The sequence below is a fragment of the Prosopis cineraria genome, unplaced genomic scaffold, assembly GCF_029017545.1.
Source record: "Prosopis cineraria cultivar Desert tree isolate PC_DT_omini unplaced genomic scaffold, ASM2901754v1 PC6, whole genome shotgun sequence".
Classification (NCBI taxonomy): domain Eukaryota; kingdom Viridiplantae; phylum Streptophyta; class Magnoliopsida; order Fabales; family Fabaceae; genus Prosopis; species Prosopis cineraria.
In genome coordinates, this window is record NW_026555337.1 from 42228866 (window position 1) to 42256567 (window position 27702).

A 27702-nucleotide genomic window follows, 5' to 3' on the forward strand; every position below is an offset into this window, starting at 1 on the left:
TCATCTTGTCATTTATATTAGTCTCTTGAAGAAATGCTGCAGAGATGAAGAAGATCCATCTTGAGGTATCTTTAAGAGAGCACCAATAGCAGTCGTCACCATGTACGATAAGGAGATAGATGAAATCCTCACCGACAGAGTGATTAGAAAGAGAGGATTTCCTAACTACATTGAGCACTTAATCAAGTGGAAGGGTTAACTAGACTTTGAAGCTAGTTAAGAATGTGAAGACCTCTTGTGGTAGTTCACTGATTAAATCCAATACTACAAGGAGGAAGGCACGACAAGGGCGTCGCGAAATTAAGTAGGGGAGAATGTCATGATTCATGACTTTTCATGAGATTAGGGAGCCCTAAAATATTCCAAAACCCTCCAAAAGGCTCCCGGATAACCTTAAGAGTGCTAGAGAGTGCAAGAACATTCTAGAGAAATTTACACAACTCTAGCCTCAATATTTTAATATTACCTCTAGATATTTCCATGTAAATATCTAGATATTTATTGTAAATATCTAGGAGAGGATTCTAGAGAATCAATTGTAATTGTAGGATCGATTTAATCTCCACCATCCATTAAGGAGGTGGGAACTTTCTAGATCCAAGGGGAGATTTATAAATACCTCACCCCTTCTCATTTGTAACCAACCTTGAGTTCTCAAAGAAATACTACTCTCATATTCCCCAAACTCTCTCTCAAGTATCCTTTGCCCTCAAGCTTTTTCTTTCCTTAACTTAGCCAAGAATCCTCCTTTCGTACGAGTTAGGCTTACTTAACAACTTTCAGTGAAAATCGTCTAAGTGCCGTACAGGTTAAAAGACTAGGCTCGTGACATATAGCTCTGATATTGTTTGGTAATGTGTGTATGTATTAGTAAAGCCTAAGATGAGGAACGGGACTTTACACCTATGTTGTTGACAATGTTGAAACTGTATAAGCTAGTTATTTTGATGAAGATAGTGAAGATGGGGTTAAGTTGAGGAGGTCTCAAAGGGTGATAAAACCTACAATAGTTTCACCATTTGTGACATAAGTTGGGAAGGGTGGCAGGCCTAGTGAGGCAGAGTGCATGTATCACCTAATAACCCAACAAAAAACATAATGATTTCCTGAAGGAGAAAGTCATTGACATTGATTCATTCTTTGTTACAATTGAGGAAGTGCAATGATTGGGCCTAAGAAGGTGGTTAAGTGACATTATAAGTTGATAATCAATTTTGGGTCATTTTAAATATTACATGCATTGTGAAATGCTAATGCATAAAAAATATTACAAGTTATATGTCTTGTAGGCCACGTGTTGATTCGTGAACAAAAGTAAAGGGAGATGTTCAATGTCACATTTTCTCATCAAATTTCATGGTAAATTGTCAATTGAACATGTTTGCAATCCCTTGTCATGAGTACTAATTTTCATATTTTTCCATTGTTAATAAACTATCATGTTGCAAGACATAGACAATTGGAGTATTAGTAAGAATAATAGATATCTAACGTCGAAAAGAGGAAAATACAACATAGGTGATTGTGACTACATATTTGCTCTAATTATTAGGAATAAGCATTGGTACTGCTATGCTTTTGTCAAAAAAGGACCTTAAAATCTACCTTATAGACTCATTATTACCAAAGCTTTGTGGTCTATCATCTGATGTATTATTCTATGCTAAGAGGAGACCAGAAAGAAAGTGACTACAAACTTTTGCAAACTCCTTATGCATGTGAAGCCTCAACTTTATGGAGATAAGCCTAACATTGCTTTTCAATTTACACTTGTTCTACAACAAAACAATAGGTGAGCTCAAATAGTTTTAATATATGTAGGTTTTATACTTGTTAAAGACTTATGTTTCCTTAATTTCCTATAGGTTTGACTATGGCATGTATGTCATTATAAGGTTGCAAGGATGGGAAAATTTAACATAGCCATAATGGAACAACTCAATAATGCCTGTAGAGGACATGGCCAAGAAGACAGTAGAAGTGCTTTGGTGGCTAGTCAATCATGTTGACAACAAATTGTAGAACAAGATGCTAACATTAGTTCCATTATGGCAAGGAGCTAAGAAGGGAGACTAAATTAGGAGTCATTGAACTATTTTTGTAAATGTTAAGATTACAATATATGGTTATATTACAATTTGAATTATTCCAACTTTAAAATGATAATGACATTTTGTGAAAATATTCGGATATACAAATTGAATATCCTTATAGTTGATGTTCAACTTCCAATTTTAAATTGATTTTCTTCTCTAAATTTGAATAACAATTTCTGATATCATAAAAATATAAGCATTCGAGGCTTATTATCTTTTATTTGAATATTCCTGATGTATAATTGAAAATTATTCAGACAAAGGCTCTATATCTTTATAATATTTGAATATCATAAACTCATATCTTAAAAATTATTTAGACAGAGACTTTGTATCCTTATAATATCCAAATATGATAAACCCATGTCTTGAAAATTATCCAAACAAAGGCTCTGTATCTTTGTAATAGTAAAATATGACAAACTCATATCTTGAAAATTATTTAGAGGCTTTGGTGTAACATCCCGAAATTTTAAGACTCGGATTTATAAAAATAAAATAAAATAAAATATCTATAATTAAATTAAAATTTAGAATAATTTGATAGAGGTCTAGAGTTTGAATTTTTCTAAGCAAAATTTTAGTTTTATTTGATTTTTAACTATGGGAAAAATTACCAAAGTTGACCCAGGCTTTTGTGCAATAATAAAAAATGTTGGGCCATTTCTTGTAATTTTCCCCAAACTTTTAGATCAGCTTTTATAAGGGAAAAGAGACGCAGAAACATAGAGAAAGGAAAGAAGAACAAAATGCAGAGAGAGAGAGAGAGAGGAAGAAGAGAAGAGAAAGGGAGGGAGTTAGGCTTGGATCTAGGAGTCTTTGCGACCGTTGCGAGCTCGGCTACACGATAGGTAAACTCCCTACTTCAATCCTCTTCTCTTTCTCTTGATTTTCTTCAATTTTTGGAAGAGGAAATTTTTGGATTTTGATTCCAAAGGCTTTATTCTTGTAAGCTTTTGTTTTTTTAGATCTTAGGGAGCATGTTTTGAGTTTCTATATAGTGATCTAATATTTTGAGTGGATAATTGGATGAAAAGAGGTGTTTTGGGCACAAAATAAATCCTGAGAAATTGGGTTTTTGCTCTTCAATGGTTTAAGCTTATTGATTTAGTTACAATTTTACTATTTGAGCCCAATAAGATTTAAATTAAGGTTTGGTTTTCATTATAAGGGCTAATGGTGAAAGTTGGTGGCACTAAGTAAAGGTTTTTATTGATTAAAAATTTTATATAAATTAGAAATTTAGCCTAGTGATGGCTAATAAATGGTTTTGGTGGTTAAGTGATACTATATGAATGGTTGGTTAAATATATGGACCATTGGGATGGATTATGGCTCATAGACCCAAGTTGTGTGGTATGAGTTATAGTCTTCATTGATGCTATTTGTCATGATAAGTGATGTGGATCACTTATATGTTGTAGAAAATTGTTGGTGGAACTTATTGAGAAGTAAGGAACAAGCCGAGCCCTATTTTGTACAAGGGGAACCCTTTTGGTACCAAAGGGTTGAGGTAACAGGGGAATTTATATTTTTTATTACTTTGTTTTAGCTATTTTTGAATAAATATTACTAGTTAACATGCATTACATGTTTTAAAAGATTAAATGTGCTTTATAAGGGGTTATGGGGTACTACTTTGATTATAGTGCAAATATGTTTTCTAATTGTTTAATAACAATGTTTTTATGGAAATGAGATTTATAAATATTATACTACTTTAGAGTGTTGAATGGTCAATACTCAGGAAAGGTAGACAAGAGTAAAAGGCATGATCTCGGTGGGAGTTCACCAATGAGAAGGTGTGAATTGTTGATATTCTATGGCACACTGTCAGTACTCAGTGTTGTCTTACGTATTGTGGGCTCAGTGCACTAAAGTGGTTAGTGTATTGAGTGTTCGACACCTCTCAGTGGGGGAGGGAATCCAACATATGAAGTGTGAGGTTGAGTGCCTAGGCCAAGGTAACCTTCACATGGAAAGTAAGTTGGGCTGGCTCTGGGAGGGAGTTAGCTTTAACTGCTTAGGATTCACGTCGAAGGGGCATAGGAGGTTCGGTGGATTAGATCATGCCTTAGATTATGTTTTGTGCCTGTGGAGGTACAAGTAGGTATAAGGTTTACCTGCGAGTTAAAGAGTACCAGGGGGCATTCTGTTGGTCATGAAAGGCCATACCGGCCTAGGTCATGCATTCATGCATTTTAAATGGCTAAATTATATACTATGTTGAATTTATTATTCGTTTATTTGATTATGGCTTACTTTGTAATAATCAATGTAGATTTCACTGTTACTGAGACTGTGGTTGTCTCACCCCTTTCTTTTCAATATTCTAGGTCCAGGTGAAGGATCCAGTGGTGGACGGGGAAAGGAGCAAAGCTAGGGGTTTGCTTGTGATTTGTAAAGAACTGCAACCCCTTTCTTTTGAGCAAATATATTGTAATGTATTTAGGATTAGGGTGCCAGTAGGATATGATTATGTATGTGTGTGTGAATATGTGTGGATTGTGTGCTTGTGTATGAATTTTTGTCTGTTTGCAGACTTGTGGCTAGGAAACTTGGTTATGGTGTGTGGTTTTGATGGATTTACTTAGTAGACCAAGTTTCTATTACAAGCAGATCTTTATTTTGATATATATGTGATTTTATAAGCAAATGCAAAGTGGTTGCATTGCAAATGGTGTGCTATGGGCAAACATACACCTTGGATAGCAAGAGTGGGTGCGTGGGTCCCACAAGGAGCTCTGAGCCAAGTGAAAATGTTTAGCATATGTATTTATATAAATACATGGTATTTGGATTGATTTGTGACCACTCTTATATGATTTGTGCATTTTGGGGCTCTAGGGTCCATTTTGGGAAATGGCACCCAGGTGGTCAAATTTTGATGTATAGAGGTTTTCCATCATTTGAATGTTCTATCAGGTGTTTTTAATCTTATTTGACGTGTCCAAAGTGTTCCCACAGGTTTGTGACCATTAGGATGAGATTTGGACAATTTTGAAAATAGTTTTTATCAAAAAGCTGCACTTTTACATCCGGGTGTTCAAATCTTAATCCGACCGTTGGATTTCTCTAAAATTTGGGTCACAAGTAAAACCTTTTATAAGTTTCGTGTGGGCTTTGGAATCACTCCGATCGGAGATTAGATGATGAAATGGTACACTCCGGAAGTTGGTCCGGAAGTGCTGTCATGACAGCAAAAATAACCAATTTTTTAACATGTCTAATTTTCAATCCAACCATTGGATTTTTTTTTTGAAATTTGGTATACTTATAGTACCCTTTGAATGTGACATGTGAGCTTTAAAATCACTTCGATCGGAGGTTGAATGACGAAACGGTACCTCTCGGAAGTTGGCCCAGGAGGGCTGTCATGACAGCAATTTAATGCTGTCATGATAGTATCTTTTTATTTCACTTTCATCTAGATTGCTTCCGTGTGCTATAGGTAGAACCTATAAAATTTTTTTAAAGGCTTTAAATGGTTTGTTTCCTAAGTTGATTTTAGGATTAATTCCTTAACCACACTTAGTTTATTTGAATTGTGTGATTTTTGGATAACACTCGGGGCAAGTGTTACATTTGGTATCAGTTTTAGGTTTATGATTCCTTTTTCCTACTTGGCACCTACGACTACCACCTCTACCTCCTTCGCTTCCGCCTCTGCCTCCACCTCCACCACCACCACAGGGGACGAATGCAGTCATGGCTAGGCTGCTTGAAGTTATGGTGGATATACAGCAAAATCTTAGAAGTCATACTGTTCCAGATCAGCATGTTGACCTAAGTGCTGGGCAGGGATCTTCTAGTACTATGGGAGCTCATGCACCAGTTGCTAATAATCGAGAGGATGACATATCCGAATCTTGGAAGGAATTCTCTCATTTTAATCCGACCACATATGATGGTAGTATGCTTGATGGGAAAGATAAGGAGTGGTTGGATCGGATGGAGCAGTTATTTACTGTTGTGAGGTGTACATCTGAGCAGAGGGTTATCTTGGCTACGATGCAGCTTGTTGGTGAAGCCAAGCATTGGTGGGATTCTGTTAAGCCCACAGATGGAAGATCTATGTCTTGGGCTGAATTTAAAGAAAGATTTTATGATTTTCACTTTCCGCCAGCTTTCAAAGATGAGAAAGAGGCAGAGTTTCATGCATTTCAGCAGGGGAATTCTCCTTCATTTTTTTTCATCCAAAGAAGAGGAGAGAAAATTTCATAGTAATAAGGTTATAAAATTTTAATAAAGAGATAATTTAAAATAAAAATAATAAAAATTAATTAAAAAATTTTAAATCTATTTTTCCATCTTTAAAAATTACTCATTAAACTATAAACAATACAGTAAAAAAATTTAGATAATAACTATCCTATTTAATATTTTAGAAATTACAAAAACATTTTAAGCTATTAATAATGAATATAAAAATAAAAAATATAATTACTTTATAATTATTTAGTCTACATAGCAATGTGCATAAAATTACATAATAATTTATTACCATGTACATGTTAAAAAAAGTAAACAATAAATTATTATCCTATGTGTGTTTAAAATATAAAAAAACTTGGTTTAAAATTTAAAATTAATTTAAAAGTACATAAATTTAAAAAATGGTCAAATAATATTAAAAATATAGATAACAAGTCGTTCTATTTTTATAATTTATTTTTTCTATATATATATATATATATTAAAAATCTAAATTATATACTTAATTTCAAAATTTATTGCATCGCACTACTAAAATTTTAAAAATACAAATAACTTGTAGTTAAAAATTCATGATATTGTGCATGTTAAAAATATAAAAATTATTTTTATTTTTATATATACATATATATTAAAAATATAAGAATAAATGAGCGAATTGACCCTTAAGGCTTAAACTATAAGTTCATTAATATCTAAGACGTTAAACTTATTTTTTGTGTAATGTTATCTTTTAACTTTTGTAAACGGTACAATTTGACTTCTACCTTTAATAAAAATTAATTTTAATTGTTAGTTAGCCAGACAATGACAGAAAAGGAGAAAAAAATTACAAAAAATGACAAAAAAAATTCTTAGTTTATTTTTGTCTTTTTTTGTATAGTTGTTGTAATTTTTGAGCCCTTCATTATAGTTTTTAAATTTTTTTAAAATTTTGAAATCCTTTTTATTATTTTGTAGTGAATTAATAATAAAATTAATTTTTATTAACACCATAGGCCAAATTACATTGTTTTCATAAATTAATAAATTTAGAACTCCATACGCTTTTGCCCAAGTTTGCAGGCTAATTTGATTATTTATTCAAAACATAAATTATACCTTATTATATTCTATAATATTTCATCTCATGCAATTTAAAGTCTAGTGTAAATAATTACTTCCTTCATTTAAAAAATGTAAAATATTTTTAATCGAATCTCACCCCCTAATAAAGTTATTTCCTACTTTTAAACTTACCTTATCTTTTCATATTTACCCTTATTAAACACTCTATAATAAATATAAAGTCACTATTATTTGAAACACTTTTGAAAAAAATTGTAATGATTATATCTTAAAAGATTAAAAATGTCTTACATTTTTTAAGATGTAATTTTTTAAAGAATGCTTTACATTTTTAAACGGGAGGAATATGTGATTTTTTGGTGAAAATTAAAAATTTTTATAATATATTTCATTGTAGAATATATTAGACCATATATTATGTGCATTTATAAGTCATTCAAAAAGTTAATAACTAATTATATACATTTGAAAAATATAACATAATTTCATATAATTTTAAAATAAAATAAATATGATGTTTAAAATAAGATTTAAAAATAATTTTTCATATGTTATTATTTTGTGAAAAATTTATTTGAAAAACAGCACAATGATTTTTTACTGAATATCTACAGTAACTTTTCCCCATTATGCGTATGCAGTAAAAAATCATTATACTTTATTATATAAATAGATGGATAGATTATTTCTCGCTTTTGAAATATCTATCTAAATAAAAAAAAATGTGAAGCATATGGAGTAACAAAAAGGATAAATGAACAAATTATCTCATAAATTTTAAATCCATAATCACTATAAATCATGAATTTATTTATTATGTAAATTTTTTTAACTTTTAAAAATGATACAATCTAATCTCTATTATTAATAAAAATTAACTTTATCTGTCCAGAAAATATGGAAAAGGACTTCAAAAATTACAATTTTTTGATCATTTTTGTATTTTTTTGGGTCATTCTCTGCAATTTTTGGGCTTTTATTATAATTTTTTAGATCATTTTCTATCATTTTATATCAATTAATGATTAAAATTAACTTTTATTAACAATTGCATTATTTTTAAAAATTGAGAAAGTAATTTATATGATAAATGAGTTCAGATATCTATAATGTTATTGAACATAAAGTTCAAAAAATAATTTACTTATTTATCCTAAAACGAAAAAATGTGAAGTACAAATTTACACAACACATGATATGATAAATGAAAATTTTACAGCTCCAAAAGGTTCTGTCCGTTTAAAAAAAAAAAAGAAGAAGAAATATTTCAAATTAGTTGTGCATTTTGTTTTTTTGCCACAAAAGTATTTGTAAATTAGAGTAGGCTATTTTACTACTCATTTACAACAAAGAATCAAGCAATTTTGAAGCAATATTATAGATACTCCCAGCCAGAGTCAAACGAAAGGAGTAAACATTGCAGATAGCATTATCGCACAAGAGTAGCTGTCCCCGTGACGTGTAATCAATATTTTCCTATAAAAAGTACAACGTTGTAGGTTCCAAATAATGGTGAGATAGCACTTGCCTGGGTCATCCCCTCCTAAATAAGCTTGCCTATCAGCTTCCAAAAACACAACATAAAAAGAGGCAAATTCTCTACTAATTGAACAATAATTGGTACTCAACCATTTTTCTTTACATTCTATCATAAAGCTGATGCACTAGGATGATATACCAACACTTTAATAGACAGCCATCAAATATCGTCTAAAAGCAGTCATCCGACCGACATGTTGCTTTTCTATACGAGCTTTGATGAGTCACTTTCCTATTACCTATGGAGCGAACTGCAAATTCTATATCCTTTGTTGCTATTCTTGCTGTCGAAGAATCTTCACACATCATGGTCACTGAAGATAGCATCATTCCACGTCAAAAAATGTAATTATGAAACGTGCACTCAAAATAATAATAATGATAAAAAACTAGTACTCCTATTTAAAATTTTAAAGCAATGACTTACATTAACATCAAATGTACAAATGATGAAAATGGCTCACCCCATAAATGGAAATCTAAGGTCACTTAAGCCACATGATATGTTTCTTTAGATATATCATAGTTTAGGAAGCAAAGTTGTCAATTAACTTCAAAGAGATGTGATTCTCTTTCTAATTGGCTACAACAAGATTAGTTTCTAAAACAAAATCAGATGATTCTTGACTGTAAATAAAAGTTAATTATTTTAGATGCAGAAAACAGTTCAACAGATGGATCGGAGTGCAGGAAGAATTTAGAGAAGAATGTAAGAAGGCAGCATTACAATCAATTAAAAAGATGCACTCAAACCGATAGAAGAGGCAAGGGATAACACAACTATGACAGTGCAGAGGCTTGTAGAGAAGGCCATACAGATTTTAATAATTAATGACAGCAACCGTGGTTTTCTGGAACTCAAACAAATGGTTCAAGAAATTTGGGCCGCCAAGGAAGAAATTAGAGGAAGTGGAGGTGACAGTAGCTAGTAGAAGTAAAATGGCCATTCAATAGGTTGCAAGGAGTTCAAAGGGATGCAAGGAAAAGAATTAGTACAGATTCCTCAGTCAATCCTTTAAATGGCTATGGTAGGAATTTTGGAATACCACGGTCGTGTGCAATACTGCAATCAGATTTTTCTTCACTTATTAAGCAGTTTTGGTATAGAGGGAAGATGGGGGTATTAGTGAACCTTTGAGCCTTCTGTCTTTAAACGGCAAGGAGCGGTCTTCGCATGTAAGGCTCTTGGCATAGTAAGAATTCAGTTCTGCCCCGTCCCCCTCTCTGTCACACACACACGCACACAAGTATCTCTCTTCTTCCCCTCAACCTTTTCCTTTCTGTCACTCCCCCCATCCATTTCTTCCATAACACACCATCAGTTATAAAATAAATTCAAATTCACCCACAAAAAAGTTTATTGGCCTAGCATTGTACCTTCGTTGGCCTTTGAAACTATACAAGCATAGAGGTTGCATGCTTCCTGTCCAGACATAGATGACAGCAATTAGTAAACAATGCGTTGCTCTAGTAACTAGATATTTAGCGTGTGCAATAACGAAATCCGAAAATTAGCTGATGGCTCAATTAATAAACGTGCAATTACTCACAGTCAATTGGGTGTTTATCAGTTTGGCGGGATGTATAATGCGCAGACAGTAAAAGCAGTGAAAGGAATGCACTAGCAACAAAAATTGCATCAAACCACCGGTGATAGAAGTCAAATTGAATATCACCACCCAATACCTCTGTTATAATAATCCTGTCAAGAAAATCAGATCAGACATTAAAATGGTCAAGACATTAGAGCTAATTCTGGACATACCAGAATTGCAGTTGCAAGAAATGTGACACAAGCTTCCAGTCTCATACCTTTGTCTACTTGTATTCTAATACAGAGCATGGTTTTTCAACAATATAACATAAATTCAGTCTCACAATTGAAACAGGTCTTTCGAGTGTACAATCAACTATGAAACAATCATCATACCATCACCAACTTTAGCCAAATAATACTTGTAAGTAGTTCATAAAGTTGAGATAAATTGTAGCCTAAGAATTGTACCATCCTATTCACATTTGTAAACTATTTCAAGGGGTTAGAAAATTGGTGTCTAAATACAAACATGGACGCTCATCATGCACAACTCTTGTTACTCCGTTACTTGTATTCACAGTATGATCAAAGGGGGGTTTCATTGTTCTTCTTAAGGCAATCGTAGGGTTTGAAGTTCGAAGGAAGGTATATGGTTTAGACATTACTATGATACCATGTAAGGGGAAGAGAGACAAAAGAAGAGAGATATACCAAAATAGAAGGCACACCAACCTCTAGGACCCCCTCAACATTTTAATACATTGTTCTAAAAGCCAGACAAGACCGGCCTGTTTGACCCAAAAACCAATTGACCAATGCATGCTCCAGTTCAAAGGAGAGGATGAACCGGAATATAAAAAATAAAATAAAAAACTGGATTAAAAACAGGTCAAATCAGCCAAGCACATGTAAAAACTAAAAAAACTGAACCAATTAACTGGTTAGACGGTTCACTGTTCATTTTCTTTCCCTTCCATGAGTAATAAATACAATATCTCTATTGATTCTGAATACTCCCCCTCAAGCTGTTGTGTATGGGTCACATGCACCAAGTGTTGCGTAAGTAATATATTAAACGAGAGTTAGCCAAGTTAGTTAGGATTGGTTAAGGCATAGCTATTATATAAAAAAAAGGGTTCAAAGCCTAAGAGATGTTATGCTGTCTGCTATCAATATCATAAAGCACTCCTCAGTTTTCTAGCTTCCCCCCCCCCCACCTTCCTACTTCTCTCCTTGCATCTACAACACCAAGCAATTTGGAGATAAATAGACACGGTCATTGTAAGAGAGGAGGAAGGTAATATTGATGGTGATGAGCAGGTGATTATGAAGGATAGTGAAGTTTTAGATGACTTGAAGCTCCCTACTGCAGTAAGAAAGAAACCCAGATATTGCACACGACATCCTATAGAAAGGTTTGCCTCTTTTCAAGCCCTATCTGCAAAGTACAGTGCTTTTGTCACTCACCTTGATAGTGTTTGGGTACCGAGTAACATTGATGAGGCCATGGCTGTACTTGGAGACAAGCAGTGTTAGAGGAAATGAGAGCTTTTGAAAATAATCGTACTGAGATGTTGTTGATCTTACCAAAGGAAAGAAACCAGTTGTAAATGGGTGCTTACACCTAAATACAAAGCTAGACTTGTTGCAAAAGGGTTCTCCCAAATCTATGGGATGGACTATACTAAGACATTTGCACTGGTTCATAAACTCAATACAGTTAGAATTTTGTTGTCTCTAGCAAATCTTGATTAGCCATTACATCAGTTGGATGTGAAAAATGCTTTCCTAAATAGATAACTCAAGGAAGAAGTTTAGATGAAATTACCTCAAGGGTTCCCTGGGAAGAAACCAAATCAAGTGTGCAAGTTGATGAAGTCACTGCATGGACTAAAACAGTCCCCCAGGAATGGTTTGAGAACTAAGTCTTGAAGAAGCAGGGATATACTCAAGGACAAAGTGATCATACTTTGTTCTTTAAGCATCAAGATGGTAAGATTATTGTCTTGGCAAGTTTATGTTGATGATTGTCCTTACAGGAGATTATCTAGAAGAAACTGAACATAGCAAGACTGCAATGGCCAAAGCATTCCAGATAAAAGATTTTGGGAAAATGAAATACTTACTCGAGATGAAGATTGCTTGATCCAAGAAAGGAATTTACATCTCACAGAGAGATCCATCTCTTGAAGGAAATTGGTATGTTGCAATGTAGGCCCAATGATATCCCCATGCAAGTTGACAAGATGAATGATGAGTAGGGCTACATAAAGGACAGGCAGGACAGAACTTCAGCTTAACCTAAAGTCTGATCTCTTTCATGGAAAAGATTGGATTAGGCAACATGTAGTCTAGCTTGGTCTAGACTTAATCCAAAGTTGAATAGGACCAAAACTTGGTCCATAGGATTGGTTGATTGGCCTCAGTAGTTCAATACCTCACTTTGCTTGCCCCCCATTCCTTCGTAAGTGGCAATAAATTCATTTCAATGTAATAAACTCAATTAAAATAACAAAAATGCTTATAATAATATAAAATTTATCACAAAACATTAGAAGCTGCGTTCAACTCAACACTCAAGCTTTACATTCAACTAAATCAACTCTATTAAAAATAATTATAATTATATAAAAATAATTTTTATAGGATCCAACTAGACCAATTGGTCTAAAAGCTCGATCTCTTGTCCAATACAACCCAAAGAAGAAATCCAATCTTGCTAGTCTTTTTCATTCTTTGGGTCAATTTTTTTACAGGATCGGATCGGACTGGGTTTGTCCAGGTTGTACAAGACTAGAGAATTTTTGCATAGCCCTAGTGATGAGGAAGATCTTAGTAAGGCTGTGGATGTGGGGAGGTATCAATGGATTTGGGGGAAGTTACTCTGCTTGCCTCACACTCGACCCAATATTTCTTTCACAATAAGTATGGTCAGTCAACACTACCACGATCCAAAGCAAAAACACTTAAATGAAGTCTACAGAATTCATAGACACTTAAAAGTATCTCTAAGAAGTGGCCTCTTGTTCAAGAAGTTTGACAAATGGAATACAGAACTTTTTTAAAATGCAAATTAGGCAAGACAAACAGTATATGGAAGCCTCACACTTGACTAAGACAATAGGAAATCCACATCTGGATATTGTACATATGTTTGGGGCAATCTTGCCACTTGGTGAAGTAAGAAGCAGGGTGTAGTTGTAAGTGGTGCAAAAGTTGAGTTTAAAGCTATAACACTTGGTATCTGTGAAGGTATATGGCTTAAGCAACTACTTGAAGAATTGAAGAAATGTATAAATTTGCCAATCAAACTTTGTTCAAACAGTATGGCAGCTATCAACATCTCACATAATCCGGTTTAACATGATAGAACTAAGCATGTTGAGATTGACAAGCATTTTATAAGAGAAAAGATAGATGATGGGATAATTCGGCTAGTCTAGAATACTTCAAGAGAACAAACAACAAACAAAGCACTAGCTTGAGACAAGGTTGACTATTATGTTGGCATTTGACAAGTTGCACATGATTAATATCTATGATTCAACATGAAAGGGACTGTGACAATCTCATTTTATTATATGCATTTATTGCAAATATTATAGGATCAGACTTTCTTCTTTGTTTTTTATTCCTGGTTTAATTTCTCCCTTATTTTTTGAAGATTTACTGAGCAAAAAACTGAGTGCTCTATATAGTGGGTGGTCGCATACATAATACATACTCAGCTGATATATGGCCGAGATATATGGCCGAGAAATGAGGGATAGAGAGAATAAAATAAAAAGCTTCCTAATATATCTGATCCTGTAATAACTATCAAATATTTACATTAAATATAGTATATTTCCACACTCCCCCTCAAGTTGGACCATAGATGTTAATCATGTCCAACTTGTTGATAAAATAATCAAACTTATCTCTACTCGAGCCTTTGGTGAGAATATCAGCTGTTTGCTCCCTTGTTGGTATGTGTCTCATCTGGATGATGCCAGTATCAATCTTTTCTCTGATAAAGTGTCTATCTATCTCAACATGCTTGGTCCTATCATGTTGGACTGGGTTGTGTGAGATGCTGATTGCTGCCATACCATCTGAATACAGAGTGATAGGTAGGTTAACATCCTTTTTTAGTTCCTCAATCACCCTTTTAATCCATATGCCTTCACAAATTCCCAAAGCAATAGCACGAAATTCTACTTCTGCACTACTACGGGCTACTACACTTTGCTTCTTGCTTCTCCAAGTAACCAAGTTTCCCTAAACAAAGGTGCAATATCCAGATGTAGATTTTCTATCCTCTTGATCACCTGCCCAATCTGCATCTATGTAGAGTTCCACATCACGCTTCTCAGATTTCTTAAACCATAAACCCTTTCCAGGAGTACCTTTCAAATACCTGAGAATCCTGTAGACCTCATTCAAGTGTTTCTGCTTGGGGTCATGTGAATGTTGACTCACCATGCTAACTGCAAAGGCGATGCCTGGCCTAGTATGTGACAAATAGATTAATTTCCCCTGATACCTGCCCATATCAACAGGCTTGCCAAGATTCTCTTCATTGCTTATCTTGTCAACTCAGATAGGTGTATCACTAAGTCTACACCCAAGCATGCCAGTCTCATTTAAGAGATCTAGCACATATTTTCTTTGAGAAATAGATATTCCCTTCGTGGATCTTGCTACCTCCATGCCCAAAAAATACTTCATTTCTCCAAGATCTTTTATCTGAAACTCTTGAGCCAACGCCCTTTTAAGATCTTCAATCTCCTTAGCATCATCGCCTGTAAGAACCATATCATCCACATAAACCAACAAAACAGTAGTTTTAGTGCCTCGGTATTTGTAGAACATCGTATGATCACTTTGACCTTGTTTGAACCTTGCCATTTTTAGTACCCGTGTGAGTTTCTCAAACGCTCTCGGAGACTGCTTTAGTCCATATAAGGACTTATTCAATTTGCACACTTGATTCGGCTTATTTCCTGGGAACCCTGGTGGCAACTTCATATATACTTCCTCTTTCAACTCACCATTTAGGAAGGCGTTTTTTACATCTAATTGATGTAATGGCCAATCAAGGTTGGCTACTAGTGATAGAATTATTCTAACAGTATTGAGTTTGGCTACTGGTGCGAATGTCTCCGTGTAGTCTATACCATACACTTGGGAGAACCCTTGAGCGACAAGTCTCCCTTTGTGTTTGTTTAAAGCCCCATCAGCATTGTATTTAGGTGTGAAGACCCACTTACATCCAACTGCTTTCTTTCCTGGAGGTAATTCTACCACATCCCAAGTATTGTTGTTTGTCAATGCCTCCATTTCCTCCATTACACTTGTCTCCATTCAGGTACGGCCATAGCCTCTTCAATGTTCTTTGGTACTGTAACACTGTCCAAATGGGCGGTAAATCCAGAAAATTTAGTAGACAATGCTTGATAAGACACAAACCTCTCATAGGATGCCTAGTACAGGCTCTCGACTTCTTCCTCATAGCTATCGGTAGGTCAATATCATCCTTACCACCTGATTCTTCCAGACTTCCTCCATTATCTTCTTTTGGACCTACATTTGGTTCTGACTCTTGGTCAGTGCTTGAGATATAGGTCTGTTTACCTGTCTTGTTTTTCCGTGTATAGGTCTGTGCAAATCTAGTGTCTCCCCCTGTTGTGGACATCTTCTTTAAACTAGGATTTGGCATATCATTTCTAGTATTGGTGTTCTCAATTCCTAGGTCCAAATCAAGATCAGTGAGTTCAAGAGACAAATGATGAGGTACAGCTATAAGGTTGGGTGTTTCAGGTATTTCACTCATGTTTTCACCCATGCCAATCTGCAATACATTCCAATTCTCCCCCTGGATTGGAGATTGGGAGTAGAAGGATTCTGTTTTGTGAAAGGTGACATCACAGGTGGTAAAGATACGTTTAGTGGTGGGATCAAAGCACTTGTACCCCTTTTTAGTGGCAGAGTAACCAAGAAAAACACATCGGACAGCTTTGGGGTCAAGTTTGTTTGTGTGATGAAGATGAACATAGGAAGTACATCCAAATACCCGTAAGGGTAAAGTATTTTCCAGGTAGGATAGATTGTAAGTTTGGTGTAAAACTTCAATGGGAGTTTATATGACAAGGTGCGATTGGGAAGGCAGTTAATAAGGAAGGTTGTAGTTAGGACAGCATCATCCCAGTGATATTTAGGAACATGGTGCTAAAGAGAAGTGCACGAGCTGTTTCAAGAATGTGCCTATTTTTCCTTTCAGCAATACCATTCTGCTGAGGACTGTAAGGACAGGTACTTTTGTGAACAATTCCATTGGAAAGTAAAAAGGTAGAGAGATGTTTGTTGAAGTATTCTGTGCCATTATCAGTGTGAAGTGTTTGAATAGACGTGTGAAACTGATTTTTTACCATATGATAGAAATCAATGAACACCTGAGAAACATCAGATTTTTCTTTTAGAAGGAACACCCAAGTAACGTGAGAATGGTCATCAATAAAGGTTATGAACCACTTTGAGTGAGTTCTATTAGGGACCGAGAGGGCCCCCATAGATCACTGTGGATGATTGTAAAAGGCTTTGATGCAATGTATGGCTGATTAGGAAAGGAAATACGATGATATTTTGCTTTTTCACAAGAGTCACAATAGAGCTGAGAATAATCACTTTCATTGCAAATTAAAGGAAATAATTTTGACATATAATTAAAATTAGGATGACCAAGACGTTTGTGCCACAACTCCAACTCATTAGTCTTAGGAAGAGACACTTTATTGCATGACCTAACATTACTGACTTTATTTCCATCCAGGTAGTAAAGACCATCAAATTCCTTAGCACTGCCAATCGTCATCCCCGTCAGTAGATCTTGAGAAAGACAATAAGTAGCAAAGAAATCAACATGACATTTTTCATTCTTTGCCAATTTACTTATTGAGAGTAAGCTACATTTTAAATTAGGCACATGCAGAACATGATGTAAGGTTAAAGTAGATGAGAGTTGTATACTCCCTATACCAGAGATAACCGACTCCGATGCATCGGCAATCTTGACTGTAAAGTTTTTTTGGCAAGGTACATAGGTTGTAAATAATTTAATATTATCAGTCATATGATCTGACGTGCCTGAGTCTACTATCCAGCAATCTCCAGTGCATACTCTTTTAATAGTAGCCAAGGCTTTAGAAAAATTACCTTTTTGTACCACATTAGCAATAGGTTGCTTATTAGTTTGCAGGGCTGACAGCATTTCAATGATCGATCTTAGTTGATCATTTGAGGGCTGAGTTATCATCTCCCATGGAGCTTTCAGCAACATATCCATGACTTTTTCCCTTTCTTGGCTTCCAGGCGGGTGGCTTACCATGGAGGTCCCAGCATTTATCCTTTGTGTGGCCCACTTTCTTACAGTGTTCACACGTGTGATGTCCTTTAATGCTTCTAGGATCATTAGACTTGGCAGCAAGAGCAGATGATTCAAAAGTATTGGTTTGAAAAATGGGTTCATCTTTCAACATTACCTTCCTTCGGGAGTACTCCCTCCGGATCATTGCAAAGGCTTCACGGACAGATGGCAACGGTTCCAAACTCAGAATTCTGCCATGAATATCATCCAAGTCTGAATTAAGTCCGACTAGCAACTCATACAGTCGTTCTTTCTCCAGCCGTTTTCTGAACCGAGCAGCATCCTCAGAACTGGTCCATTCTTCAGCAATAATCAGATCAAGTTCCTGCCATAGAGCAGTTTTTTCAAGGTAATATTCACTTGGGTCACGATTACCTTGCTTTACGAGCCATAGCTTGGATTTAATCTCAAACACTTGAGAAGCATTCTCCCCATCTGAGTATGCCTCCTTCACAGCGTCCCATATCTCCCGAGCTATTAGGAGAAATAAAAAACTCTTCTTCACAGTTGGTGCCATTGAATTAATCAGCTATGAGCATACCATTGAGTTTTCGGTCTTCCAGAGCCTGAGAGCCTTGACATTCGTTGCCTCTGGACACTGGGTTTCACCGGAAACATACCCCCATTTGCCATGACCTTCTATTGCGAGCCGCACCGTTTGGGCCATTCTCGGTAGTTGACGCCGGTGAGTTTTTCTGAGACGAGAGAGACGAGCGAGCTCTCTTGGCCAGTCACAAGGTGTGCCACTTGACGCGAGCTCGCACCGGACGAACTCTCCAAGCCAGTCGACTCTGTATTTCGGTGAGTCTCAAGCTGAAAGCTCGAGTCCATGTTCGTCTCTGATGATTCAGTTGCTCGTTCTTCTTCGTGCTCTGATACCATGAAGATTTACTGAGCAAAAAACTGAGTGCTCTATACAGTGAGTGGTCGCATACATATATACATACTTAGCTAATATATGGCCAAGATATATGGCCGAGAAATGAGGGATAGAGAGAATAAAATAAAAGGCTTCCTAATATATCTGATCCTATAATAACTATCAGATATTTACATTAAATATAGTATATTTCCACATATTTTGGTCCTCATAATTATAAAGGCTGGTTGTATTTTGCTGTATATATTTTCCCTACTTGGAAGGAATAAAATATTGAAGCATTATTCCCAATTCTCCTATAGGTCTCTTGCTCTTGTTGCAGGGAAATTGAGTACTTGTATCTCAAAATCTATAATTATGGAATCTGTCCTTCATGTACCAAAATTAGCTTGCAACCTAATATCTATTAGCTAATTAACAAAGCAATCTAAATGGTGTGCTAATTTTCTTCCAACCCATTGCGTTTTTCAAGGATAACGATTGGATATGCTACAAAGTGAGAGGGGCTCTACTTCAAAGATGTAGGAGGGAGTTGCCAACAAGTCACTAGTGTATGCAATTCTATGTTGACCTCTAAGGAAACATTCTAGTATGGCACAAGAAAATGAGACACCCTACTTTTCATTACAATTCTCGTTTGTTCTCATCCCTTTGTCTAACTAACAACCATGATGTGCAATGTCAAGTTTATGAACTAGCAAAGCATCATTGAACATCATTCCCTAGAACACAGTACACACCCAACAAACTTTTTGTATCATACATAGTGACTTGTGAGGACCATCCTGTATCCCAAACCATACTAGATCAAAATGGTTCATTACCTTTATTGATGATATTACCTTTATTGATGATCAAACTTGTGTTTGTTGGGCATACCTCATAAAAGAAAAGTTTGAGGCTACATCCATGTTCATAAATTTCTTCATTGTAATAAAAAACCAGTTCAATACAAGCATCCGAGTCTTACATACCGACAATGGCACTAAATATTTCAATCAATCCTTGAGTGACTTTCTCCACATGCATGGTAATATACATAGACGTACTTGTGCCTATACAATACGACAAAATGGGATTGCATAAAGGAAAAATAGATATATTCTTGAAGTTGGTAGAGTACTCATTTACATCCTATGTCCCAAAGTTTTATTGGAGGGATGCCATTTTGATAGTGACCTACCTCATCAATCGAATGCCTAGTCGCATCTTATCCTTTAACACCCCTCTCCAAAAATTGCAAAGTGCTTTTTCCACATCTCATATTGAAACCAACCTTCCTCTTTATGTGTTGATTGAACAACCTTTGTCTATATCCACCAAAACAGTAAACTTAGACCCCATCCTACTAAATGCATCTTTCTTGGCTATTCCCCTACTCAAAATGGATACAAGTGCTATGACCCTATTTCCAAATATATATTCGTAAGCCTTGATGTCACCTTTCATGAAGACATTCCGTTCTATCCCAATTCTTCATTTCAAGGGGAGAACATAGAGAATCTAGGACTTGGGAACAAGAATCTGATAGACTTGGTAGTATGGGATACCAAGTCCCACATTGAGTAGTATGGGATGCTCAATGGGATATATAAGTGGGTTGGTTCTCCTACTTCAGTAGCTAACTTTTGAGGCAAGGTTTCCCATCCTACTTAGGTACCCATCAGAATCTAATAGAGAACGAGAACTCCTTAATCCATGGTTTACACCATTAGAGCCTTTACTACTACCATAACCATCACCCTCATCTTCTCTATCAAATCCTCATTTGCCATCTCTTGTGCTAGTCACAGAAGACAACTCAAAAGTAAAGGGTGATGTATAAGAGCCAAAAAACAAATTAGTTGTTGGTTTACTTATGAAGGCATACATCCAATGAAGGAGAGCATCGAAGCACCAATGGACTCAAAACTAGTGGTAGTTCCTGAAGAATCTACTCTAAAGGCACCTTTGTCATTGCAAATCCTTGAACAAGTTTGTGATCAATATGATCTTAATTTACCCATTCAGAAAACAGCCTTGTTCTTGTACTTTGCATCCAATTTAGAAGCTTATGTCCTACAAGGCCCTCTCTCCAATATACCAGGCCTTTATCACAAATTTGGACAAAAGTTAATGTTCCTAACAACATTCAAGAGGAAGTGGAGATGTCAGAATGGAGAAATGCAGTTATGGCAATTATGGAGGAAATGAGAGCTTTAAAGAACAATGGATCATGGGAGATTAGGAAGAAACTCATCCTGATAGAAGATCAACCTCTAGTTGTTGTTCTTTTGTGTGAAGAAATCTGGTTACCTAGGAAAGTCAAAGGCAAAGAGTTGTTTCTAAAAGTAGCGCTAAATCTAAATTAAGAGCATTGACTTAAGGAATAATGGAAGAGTTGTGACTGAAATGAGCACTAGAAGAGATACATATCAAAGTGGACTTACCACAAAAACTTATTGTCTTAAGCGTGGTTGTGAATCTTGTTCAACATGAGAAATCCAAACATGTAGAAGTGGATAGGCATTTCATTAGAGAAAAGTGGAAGAAGGAATCTCATGTTTAATTTATTTGCCTACCAATCTTCAAGTTACAAATGTATTGACTAAGGGGTTACTTTAGCTTGCATTTGAAAGTAGCATGAGCAAGCTAGACATGATTAGTATCTATGATTCAACTTGAGGGGAAGTGTGGAGATATTGTAACTACTGTAAATATCTTTTTATGTTTATTAGTCATTATTATTCTTTTTAGTATTTATTAGTCATTATTACCTTGTCTTCAAGCTTGACGTATAAATACTCATCTGTATCACACTACTTAGAATAAATAAGAAAAGATATATTTTTTCTCCCAAATTACCACAGAACCATAAACCAATACCTAACCAATTTAAAGACCAGTTCAATTTTCATAGCATTAACAGCCAATGTAAAACTTTGTTGAATCTATCATGAACATTGTTGTCAATTTTCATAGCATTGTTTTTATATTAAGGAACAAAAACACAGACATAAATGCCCCTAATATAGAATTCAAATCTACAAATCATATTCTAACAGATTTCTACAAATACCTGTATTCAGTTGCCAAGCTTTTCCTGATTAAAAGAATAGATGATACAAAATACATTCCCATTATCTCAGACAGAAATAGGACTACATTGCTTGAAGATCCACTTCCAACTCGGGAAACAGCAAAAAAGAACTGCATGCAGACAAAAAATTACACAAATAAATAAACAAGCTACATAAGAAGTCAGCACAACAAATTATTACTTCATTGTTATGTTTGGTTTTCCAATAACATCTTTTAAATGTTCTTTCGGTGCAAAAGTCCTTTACAAGAAGTTGCTAATGAGGAGACAGGAAAATACAATAGACAAGTGATCCTTCCGATCAAAAGAAAAATCTGCAACATGAATATTTTTTGCAATATGACAAAATGATTTTCCAAAAGAGCTGAAATTTCATTATAAGACCAAACTAACCCCTTTCATTTAACACAAATTTTGTCACTCTTGACAATAAATTAGCTTTCATTGCATGATTCTCCACCTTCTTTTGAGATAGAATGGTCTAGCCCAGGTAGTTGGGAAGGTGGGAGTCTCAATAATGAATTCCAAGCATCATGTAAAAAAAACAATAAGTTAGGAAAATGGTTAAATGTAGTGGACCAAAAGTAAAGGGTATGAGTTCATTGTGTGATGGTACATTTAAGTGAACATCGTATTAATATAGAGGTTGATGAGTCTATGTCATGAACCATAACCTACCCTCAATTCCGTGCATTTGTATGAAAATACAGTCTTAATCATATAAAAATAAAAAAACAGAAAATTAATTTTTTAAAATAAAAAGATAACAATTACATCAATAAATAGTAGTAACAAAACCTACTTATTCTACTTTTATATAATATATTGAACTTTTCAATAAAATTTACAGTCCTTTCTTTCTCTCCTTGACTCTTGCTCTCCCTGGAGTATCAAAGCTGAGCTGCTGAGGTATCGATAAGAAAGAATTATATTCATGATTCACTTCACCAGAACTAAAATCGAAACATCCGTGTATAACTTATCTAAGCAAACATCAAAGGGAAAAATAGAAGCAATTCAAAGCTGCAGGAATACCTTCATTAGATTTGTTAAGAATCCACGCACTGATATCACAATCAACATTCCAATGAACAGCAAGGAAATGTACTGTAAAAGAAAAACAAAATCACTAAATTGTAGCCTCACGCCATGTAAAAAACACAAACTTTACATGTTGAAATTACAGACACACACAAGGGCAAACAGTAAAGAAACTAGAAATTTTTACAATGTCAACTTTCAAGAACCTGCCAGTGCTCCAAATCTCCCCAAAAACATGCAGCCAAAAATCTAATATTGAAAGGGAATTGTTCATAGCAAAATTCAAACTGCTGAGATATCATAATTATTTTAAATATTCTTTTCTGTTTATTAGGATTTATTAGTCATTACTAGTATTCATTAGTCATTATCTTATTAGTTTTTGATAGAGCTCATTATTTTACTAAGAGCTATAAGAGGAAATCAAGGAAGGCAATGAGCTTAGAAGATAACATTATTGCTGGTTTAGATGTTTGCCCTTCACATCCTGGTTATAAGGAAAAATAATCGATGGCCTAGTGATGTGTTAGAGTTTGCCTAGGGATGAGTTAAGAGTCTTCTAAGGGTATGGGCTGCGCTAGACTCACTTTTTGGGTCTTTAAATCTTCCTCTTTGCCTAGAGAGAAGGGCGTGCATTGTTTGGAAAATGATTGAGCTCTGCTCTATAATAACTTTCTAACAGAAAAAACATAAATACAAGAACTAACCAACTAGGGAAATTTTGAGGTTTTGATATTAATGCATGGTAACTGAATCAGTGTTACAAAAGGAAAAGTCACTGATTCTGGCCAAAACTCTATTCCCTAATGCATAAACAAGATTACAGCCAAAGAAATGAAAGCAACATAACAGATCCCTCACTAGTGTTCAAGAGAGCAGCACTCTCCTCACTTTTGTCTAACTCTCAAAACATGATCTGAGTGCCAACAAAACAATCAATGAAATATTAAGGCAAGCCAAAAGATGATCCTAGCATCTAAATTGAGTCTACAATGACTTAATCCTCATTTGCTGGACCATCAGGATAATATTTCTAATCTGCTAGATAATTCTTCTCCACTCCCTGCCCCTTCCTTAATTTCCTCTTATATGTCTGAACATATCCTGAGGTTGCATCAAAAATCTGTACTAGACTAGTGAACCGGCAGTTTGTCTAGTCCGGTTTACTGTTCAGACTGGCTGTAAGTCAACCCGGATTAACCCAAGTAACCTGAGAAAAAAACCAAAGTAACCCATTCAACTCCACGAGTTAGACAGGTTGAACGGGTTATTTTTTCCCTTTCTAGAAGCCCCAAAATGACACTGGGAGAAAAAATCTACAAAAATGAAGAAGGTAGTGAAGAAGGAGATGGTGGCGGAAGTGATATGCTGCTTCATTCTAGATATGCTTGAAATGCGACGGCAACCTTAATGGCGAGCAGCAGAACAACAGGAGAGATCGAGTAGATCTATAACAAGAGAAACGATAAACAACAAGGAGAGCAAAATAGCAAGAAGTAGATCTGGAACACTAAAGAGCTAAGCATCATCGGAAACAAGAGAGTGAAACAAAGAAGAGAAGTGACCTTGAGAACAAGGATGAAGGTGACGTTGCCAACTTGGAGGTGAGATTACTTACTACTACTGATGTGTAGAATAGGAAAGAATAGATAAGAATAGGAGAGAGACAAGAGAGATAGAAGGAAAGAGAGAGAATTTCTGAATAGTACTCGGAAATATTATTTCAAAACATACCGAACAATTACATAGAGTCTCTTCATATAGGTTCCCCTAGGATAGGATTAACGCTCTAACAGTAACTAACCATTTTTGAATTATCCTCTAATTATCTAGTTTACATATCAATACCTCAAGAACCCTGGACCTCAAGGGTTAGAAATGACAAAACTAGGGTGCTATTTCTGCAACTGAAACAGAGAAATCCATCTAGCCTCTTCATCTGGAAGGTTCTTCCATTTCACAAGAACTTCCGTAATAATCCTACCTTTTCTTCTACCCCTCCGTTCATTCAATAGTTTTTCTGGAATCAAATCTGAAGGAGATTCTAGCCAATCAATAGGGGGATGCCGCTGCTTTACTGAAGGATCAGGGCATAATTTGAGCAATAAGACATGAAAAGTGGAGTGAATGGAATATGCATAGGAGGAACCTGTCCATACAATAGTCCATAAGGAGTAGTTTTTGTAGAAGTGCGATAGGATGTGTTACACCACCACTCCGCTAAAGAAAGCCATTTGTGCCACTCCTTAGGTCTTTCCCAACACATACATTACAGATAATTTTCCAAACAACGATTAAGCACCTCTTATTGCCCATCTGTTTGTGGGTGATATGAGGAGGTAAGCTTCTATTCCACTCCCAAAACCTTTAAAAATTCCCTGCAAAAATTACTGATAAAGAGGAGATCTCTATCACTAATAATCTCGACTGGTGACCCATGCAATTTGTACACATGGTCCAAAAAGTGCTGTGCCAAGGTAGATGCTATAAAAGGATGAGATAAAGACAAAAAGTGTGCATATTTACTAAAACGATCAATGATCAACCAAATAGTGTCTTTCCCATTTGATTTGGGCAACCCTTCTATAAAATCCATAGTCATGCTTGCCCGAACTCGACCTAGAATAGGTAGAGGCAGTAGCAACCCTAGATAAGCCACTGATTCAGACTTACATCTTGCACAAGTATCATAGTGCTTTACAAACTCCTTGATGTCATCAAATAATTTTTGCCACCGAAACAACTTTTTAACTCTTTGATAAGTAGCTTGTATACCTGAATGTCCTCCTTATGGACTTGCATGAAGCCATTCCAATATTTTCTTCCTTACACTATGAATATTTCCCACCATTAAACTGCCATTCCTTCTTAAATGCTGACCATCCCAAGAATAGTTGCCTTCTACACCTCCCTTTTGTTGCAAATGAGCTTTTAAAGCTCGCAAATCAACATCCTCAACCCAACTCTTTCAATTTCCAGAAAAAGGAAATCTGAACAAGTCTGCAAAGATACTTGGAAAAACTCACTTTTTGGCATCCTTGAAAGAGCATCAGCTGCATTATTGTCGTTGCCCCTTCTATAATGTATTTCATAATCGTACTCCATAAGTTTGGTCACCCAATACATTTGAAATGCAGTTTTAAGCTTTTGATCTAACAAGAATTTAAGACTTTGCCGATCAGTTTTAATGATAGTTTTAATGATAAACCGCCTTCCTTCAAGATATTGATGCCAATGTTCCACAGCTTGTACTACCCCCAACAATTCCTTCTCATAGATAGAGAGATTCAGGTGCCTAGGAGCCAAACTTTGCTGAAAAAGGCAATAGGTTGACCCTTTTGCATCAGAACAACACCAATGCTCGAGCTATAAGCATCAGTCTCAACCACAAACACTTGCGAAAAATCTGGAAGAGCAAGAACAGGGGCTGCCACTAGTGTTTCTTTCAACTCTTTGAATGTAACAGTAGCCAACTTTGACCAATAAAAATTATTCTTCTTGAGCAGTTCAGTTAGGGGCTTAGTTGTTGAACCATAACCCCCAATAAACCTCCTATAATAACCTGCAAGTCCCAAAAATGATCTTAGTTGTTTTACTGTGGTTGGTTTAGGCTAATCCATGACTGCCTTGATCTTCTTGGGATCAGTTGAGATAACTCCTCCACTTATAATGTGTCCCAAATATTCTACTTGTGTTGCAGTGAAAGTACACTTGCTTTCCTTCACAAAAAAACAATTTCTCCTTAGAATTTCTAGAACCAAATGCAAGTGTCATGTGTGAGATTCTAAATAGGGACTATAAATCAAAATATCATCAAAGAAAACTAAGACAAATTTTTGTAAATACTCCCTAAATATACTATTCATGACACCCTGAAAAGTTGCAAGTGCATTAGTGAGCCTAAAAGACATCACTAACCACTCATAGTGACCCGAATGAGTACGAAAGGCTGTTTTATAGATGTTTGCAGGCTCCGTTTGAATTTGATGATAACCAGCCCTTAGATCCAGCTTAGTGAACCATTTAGCAACCCTTAATTCATCCAAAAGCTCTTCCACAAGCGGAATAGGGTATTTATTCTTCATTGTCCTCTTGTTAAGTTCTATATAATCGATGCACATGCGCCATGACCTATCTTTCTTTTACACCAACACAATTGGTGAAGAAAATCGTGAGCTACTTTCTTGAATGATTTGAGATTGTAACAGCTCCTTCACCATGTCTTCAATGGCATTCTTTTGGGCTGCTAGATATCGGTAAGGCCTTAAATTTACTGGATCAGAACCTTCTTGTAGAATAATAAGATGGTTATGGCCCTCTCTCAAAGGGGGAAGAGATCTAGGCTCCTTGAATACATCAGAAAATTCCTCCAACAATCCTTGAACAGCTTTTTTAGAACCATGCTCCCCCTGCAACTGAAAATAACACAGCTCTTCATCCTCCTTTTCCACTAATTGCAGCATAAACATCTGTCCTCCAGCTTCTAATTCACTTTCAATCTTTTTAAAATCAACAATTTTACACCCTATAGATCATTGAGACTGCAATTTACATATTTTTCCATTATACCAGAAGGTCATGGACAAATTGTCATAATCCCAATAAGCCTGATAAATGGTTTTAAGCCAAGATAAACCTAAAACCATGTCATAGGTCTTGACTTCCATTATCTGAAAGTCTCCTTCGAACTCTTCACATTGCATCTTCCACTTCACCCCTTTTAAAATCCCATATACCTTCAATTTTCCACCCCCTGCCACTTTCACTTTTGCCACAAGTTTGAAACCGTCCCTCCAACCCAACTTCCTAGCCAAGTCACAGTCCATGTAGGCATGAGAAGCT

At 35.5% G+C, this 27702-nt stretch overlaps 1 protein-coding gene across 5 annotated transcripts in view; it reads right to left on the reverse strand.

Moving 5' to 3' along the window:
- Positions 1 to 8733: 8733 nt before the first annotated feature.
- The window catches only part of LOC129313617 (GPCR-type G protein 1), a 51490-nt gene continuing 32521 nt past the window's right edge, over positions 8734 to 27702 (reverse strand). For 2 of the 5 annotated variants that reach the window (XM_054956885.1, XM_054956884.1), the window contains exons 11-15: positions 22855 to 22926; positions 21799 to 21929; positions 10469 to 10620; positions 10296 to 10341; positions 8734 to 9232 (exon numbers count right to left, since the gene is read on the reverse strand). In XM_054956885.1, the coding sequence (XP_054812860.1) occupies positions 10340 to 10341; positions 10469 to 10620; positions 21799 to 21929; positions 22855 to 22926 (357 nt within the window). In that variant the 3' untranslated portion in view covers positions 8734 to 9232; positions 10296 to 10339. Of the gene's footprint in view, positions 9233 to 10295; positions 10342 to 10468; positions 10621 to 12283; positions 12916 to 21794; positions 21930 to 22279; positions 22724 to 22854; positions 22927 to 27702 lie in introns of those variants that run through there. The other 3 variants (XR_008594014.1, XR_008594013.1, XR_008594015.1) reach the window with 3 other exon arrangements.